Source organism: Mesoplodon bidens (genome assembly GCF_964165515.1).
Source record: "Mesoplodon bidens genome assembly, chromosome: 1".
Taxonomy (NCBI): Eukaryota; Metazoa; Chordata; class Mammalia; order Artiodactyla; family Ziphiidae; genus Mesoplodon; species Mesoplodon bidens.
The window spans coordinates 127,803,752-127,809,751 of record NC_138176.1 but is presented as its reverse complement, the minus strand read 5'-3'; the positions used below and the strand labels follow the sequence as shown (position 1 = coordinate 127,809,751).

The following is a 6,000-nucleotide window of genomic DNA, read 5'->3' as shown; positions in this document are numbered from 1 at the left end:
TTACTCCTTAAAGTACATATTAAATGGTCAATTTAACAGTAATAATGTGAGAGAAATTTGATAAAAACTGAAGTATTTTACATTTCATGATGAAGGTGCTGCTCTATTTGCAATGATTTTTGAAAAAATAACTTGAAAATGGTTTAAGATGTATTTTACTATTTCATTTTTCTATATAGGAATTTTTGTAACAAGGCAAAGTTTTAAGTGTGTCCCCTTTACAATTATACTAATTTTTATCATGACCACGTGTAATCTTAAGTAATACCCAAAGCCAATTCTAATGATGATAAACTATATTTCAGCATAGGTCTATGAATCTAAACATGATGAGAATAGTATTGTTCCATAAAAAATCGTTTGGATTTTGTCAACAAAGCACGGTTAGTTTTAGAAACGCTGCAAATATAATGAATTGCCATTGTTGTGATGACATTCCAATCTTTTTTTCAAATGTTATTCCATAATATTAAATAATGGAAAATACTGATATTATGGTGCTAAAATGTCAGAATGAAAAGTGGTGAATAACGAGAGGTGTTTAGTTGTTATCGGAGCCAGCTCTTGATTATTCAGGATGTAGTTCATCCACTAGTAGAGAAAACATTCCCTTACATTCTTCTCCCTTCTGCTTTACACACCTTTTTGCCATATCATTGGTACTTAACCCCACCAACATTGGCTGGATAGGAGAAGGGAGAAGAGAGTTTAATGAATATTCACTAAATTTCAGTGCTTATTCTTTTTGTCATAGTTTTATTATGCAGTTGTATGTTTGGACTTTTTTGGTTCACTTAGAAGAATCCTGATAATCATTATATATGTATTGTACAAGATAAATATACATATATTTGGCAAGAGAGAACTTAACCATGACCTGGTTATGTTTTTCAACCGTTGAGACCTTGTGAGGTTACACTAGATGTTTTAGCTTACTTATGTAGAGCACAGAGGATAGTAAACACTCCTATGTGTATTTTAGGCATACAATAAATTATGCATAATGATAAGTTAAATTTATTTGAATTAGTGTGCACAAATTTTGGCTCTAGATTTGTGACACTTTCCTTTAAAATATTTTAATATTTTAAGACCCTATTTTAATAAATGACACTAATAGGAACCTCCAGCTTATACACAATTGATATAATATTTAAGTTCATTGGACTTTGCTCATTTTTGAATAATCAAAAGTTGACAGTACTGGTCTGACAAGAAGTTTAAAAAACAGCTGTAATACTGTCCTTAATTCAAATCTTTGGATTCATTTTGTAACTCACCTCAAGCTCACAATTCCCCCTATCGACCATAACTCACTGCACTTAAACACCAGAGTACAGATTGCGTCATTACTGCTACAGCAATTGTTCTAATATGAGTACTGTTCACAGAACAGCAAACTTTAGGCACAGAGATCAGCAGACAGAAACATCTAAGGTTGAAAGCCACTTTCATTGAACGCATTTTAACTCTAAGATCTTGAAATATTTAATTTCTATTCCACATCAAGCCATACATGTATGTGCTGGCAAAAAAATAAATAAATAAAATTAAACCTTTATGAAGGAAATTTTCACCAAAGTATGTGGTTCTGAAAAACTGTAATTGTTTCCTCTTCCTTATTCTAAACCCACCATGAGAAAAAATTTAATGGCACAAATTACAGCATATTTTTCTTATGTAGGTATATGGCAGTTTGATCTTTTGCTTTATATTAATTAATTTTACTTTTTTTTTCTAAGCATTTATTACAGGTATGAATATTTCTTCCATTTCTCAGCTTCTATTATACTCTGGCAATAATACTGGCACTAATATTTTATTTTATTATAGTATTATACAGGCAACATAAAATTATTGTTTAGATATAGGCAAAGACCATGTATAAATAAATCATTAAGTATTTAAGAGTTTGTCTTTACTGATATCCCAGTTCCTTTGCCATAGTCCTTAATAATGACTGACGTTTTTTGGGTGAAGGACAAGCAAAATGCATAGATAATTTTGTTTCTTATATTTCTGACCAAACAAGTAACTGATTACCCACTCTTTTGTGAGTTATTTAACATAATATTTTGATAAATATGTTCTTACTAATAGGAAAAAAATATGGTCAAAAACACAATAAACAGGACTTCCCAGGTGATGCAGTGGTTAAGAATCCGCCTGCCAATGCAGAAGACATGGGTTCAATCCCTGGTCTGGGAAGAGCCCACATGCCGCGGAGCAAATAAACCCATGCACCACAACTACTGAGCCTGCACTCTAGAGCCCTCAAGCCACAACTACTGAGCCCGTGTGCCTAGAGCCCATGCTCCGCAACAAGAGAAGCCACCGCAATGAGAACCCGGCGCACTGCAATGAAGAGTAGCCCCTGCTTGCTGCAACTAGAGAAAGCCCACGTGCAGCAATGAAGACCCAACTCGGCCAAAAATAACTAAATAAAAAATAAATAAATTTATTAAAAAAAATCAGTCCTACAATTCAAATATTAAAACAAACACACAAACAAAAAAAAACTCCACAATAAACAAGAGAACATGTATTTAAAAGGTGTTGGACTCTCCAATAAATCAGCTTCACTGAGGTTAAGGTTAGCTGGCTCAGTTCCTAGTAAGGAATATGTTATTACGGCCCCAGGAAACTCAAGCAATTGACACGTGATGACCAACATTCTCTGAATAGGAAGATGTTGGTAAGTCTCTTAATTTCACCTTACTCTTCTGGTCAGAGTAAATAAATTAAAACATAAAATATCTGAAAGGAGGCAATATGGCAGGAGGCAACAAGCTACCAAAGTAACAGAGAGAGAAGAAATTGAACCAAGTAGAGAAGAACTGACCAGACAAAAATACTGGAAAATAGAAATGAATTGCAGACCATCATAAGATGATAGAAGAAGCTATTAGGGTTTGAAAGAAAACATAAAAAATGAGAGAGTTTGGAGACAGAAGGGAAATTAGGAAAGTAAAGAGAAAGGAATTAAAAGAAATAAGAAAAAGTGAGACCATAATTCTAAAACACTCAACATATTTACAGTGTTTGGGGGCCCCAAAGAAAGTAAAACAGAGATAGTTAATACAAAAGCCATTATTGGTGATTATAACTATTTTCTGACGGGAGAAACAAAAAAAGTAGTGGATATAAATATATACATGTATATGTGTTATTTTAATAAAAAAAGAGACATCACTTAATGCAAATAGTTTTATTATATATTTACAAGTAATCTGACATTGGGTAGAAGAAATACCTACAGTATCATTTTAATATAAAATGACAAATGACTTTAATAAATTAAAATGACAATTTTTACAGGAAAATTAAAGAGCAATCATGTAAAAATAGTTTTAAATTATCAGTAATTTTTTCCATTTATTATTTTAAGTAAGCACAGATGAGTTTTTTGAGTGTCCAAAGAAATAATGGGCAAAGTATACATGTCATCAAGTATATATGATTTAGTGGTGATGGTGAAAATAAGAGTCAATAAATTAAGATAGCCAGCTGAGTGGTGATTTTAGGTCTTTTTAGCTATAGTTATGGAGAAGAGAAATGCTGAGAGAATGTGACATTAATTGGTGATAAATGATGGTACCCTGTTACCTTTTTGTGGATGGACAATGAATTAAATGAACCAGAGAATGCCAGAATAGAAATGGTGAGAACCAAGCACTCAGTGTTCATATTATGTGAAGTAATGGAAGAAGGTCTGTTGTTTACTGCTTTAGAAGGTTCTACCATGTTTTAAACGTTACAACAATATTTTAACCTTTGAATTTGTAGGTAATTTGAACTAAGTTATCATTTTATTCACAGGTTAAAACATTATTCGTGTTAATGTAATCTAGATGTAACCACCATAACAACAGTTAATTTCCACAAATAACAAATATTAGGCTAAAGTAATTACACATACAGAGTATATAATAAGATACAAACAACTTACAACCTTAAAGAATTCAATATTTAACTCTAGTGATTTATATTTAATAAGATTTGTTAAACTTTATCTTAAACGTGCAAACAGAAAAGGGCACAATTGGTTCCACTGAGATTGTACCAAATAACAAATCAGAGGCAGGATCTAATATATCCTTGGATTGCAAGAATATAATATGCACCACTTAGAGAGTAAACAAGATTCCTGCCTGGGAAGCTTTGCTTAAGCTGATGTTACCTGGGTATTCATCAGAGCCAAAATTTAAGAGTATGTTTTGTTGTTATTTAGGGCTAGCCACACCAATTGTGCTTACAGTTTGTTTTGTTTTGTATTTACATTCATATAGCATAGGTATCAGTATAAAAACTTTGTCAAGAAAACATCTTTTTCCACAACACAAAGTACCAGTATTTTGCCAAGGAGATGTCATTCCAATTATTCAAATATGCAAATGTTATTTGTTTGAAGTAAAGAAGCAAAGATATTGGCCACAAGTAGCATTAACCATGCAGTTGTTAACAATACAGGCTAAAAATGAAGAGGCTTCTTTGAAAGCTGCCATACATGGACAAAGGTTAACTGATTTCCTTTGACCTCATCCAGATTGGTTTCTGAACAATTTTTCTCACCCCAGCAATTATGTAAAAATTATCAGAAAAATTACTCACTCCAAGGTCACCTGAGCCACAGCATCCATTGAACTGTATCCATTTTCCATGAAAATCTCTGTATATCGGCCCATTTTGATTGCTTCTAGCCATTCACCTACTGATCTGTAGGCCCCAGACCCCAGTGAGCCATGTTCTGCTAACAAATTAGGTACTCTAAAACACATAAAACACAAATAGTAAAAGTAACATTTAAATTCTTTTGTAACAAATTATATTGTAATATTAGCTCATAATCAATGGATCTTTGAGTCTATAAGTATATTTATAATAGAAAAATATACAAATGCTAACAAGGAAGAAAGTAATTCAAAATACAGAACACAAAACATTCTACTCAGATTTTTTCTATCCATAGTTAATGATGACTTATAATGGCTCGATATGTACATTAGCTAAAAATTCCATGTAGTAATTTAGATGTATTTACTTCCTAAAGCTGTTTTGTTTGTAAAAATAATATAGAAAATGCTACCAAATAGAGATATGCAGGATAAGTTGTGTAAAGCCAATTGCTTCTAGACTTCATTAGAGAAACTCATGCTCATTTAATCTACTTTCCCAGGAGACCAGAAGTTAGTTATCCTTTATATTATGCTCTTACAAATACAGGGGTGCTTGTTAATTCACCTAATTACTGGTTAATTCCAGTAGTGGAACTGGAAAGCAAAATGTAACCCCCAATACATAAGAAAACTGAATAGAATTAATCAAACCATGCGATGCTCTTAACTATACTAAATTTATACACTTTGGCCAATAATATATGATATGATAATGATGATGATGAAGATGATGATTTCTAGAAAGGTATCCTAAGGAAATAATCAGGAAAAATGTCAAAAAGTACATGTGCACTTTTTTGCTAATGAAAGTAAACATCAAAAGCAATTTAAATGTCCATCAGTGGGAGTTTACTTAAGTACATTTCAACTATAAGATATAGGACAAATACCTTTCTTTCTACTCATGTTCTCTGTACTTTCTCACATCCCATTTACATTTCAACCTACTTCAGTGTAGTTTCTTCCACATCAATTCTACAAAAATTGCTCTGGTTAAGGTGAGAAATGACCTCAATTTTATCAAAATCTGTGAAGATTTTCCAATATGTAAGATGACTGACCTTTCAGAAACATTCAACAATCACCACTACGACCTCCCTCTTGAAATTTTACCTTACCTCAACCTTTTTTGAATCATAGTTCTCTCTTTTGTGGCTACCATAACACTGTATGCATCTCTTCAATATCTTTTCTTTGCTTCTTTGTCTGACTTTAAAATTTGGAGGTAGCCAGGACATGGCTCTATATCTTGTCTACTCAGGCTATAACTTTATTCTACTTTAGGCAGTTTTACCCACTTTCATAGCATCTATTTTTCTCCAAT

At 32.3% G+C, this 6,000-nt stretch overlaps 1 protein-coding gene across 2 annotated transcripts in view; it reads right to left on the bottom strand.

The window, feature by feature from the left end:
• Positions 1 to 4,580: 4,580 nt before the first annotated feature.
• The window catches only part of EPHA5 (EPH receptor A5), a 309,970-nt gene continuing 308,550 nt past the window's right edge, over positions 4,581 to 6,000 (bottom strand). For both annotated transcript variants that reach the window (XM_081224004.1, XM_081224005.1), the window contains one exon: positions 4,581 to 4,767. In XM_081224004.1, coding sequence (XP_081080130.1) covers positions 4,608 to 4,767 — 160 coding nt within the window. In that variant the 3' untranslated portion in view covers positions 4,581 to 4,607. The remainder of the gene's footprint in view (positions 4,768 to 6,000) is intronic.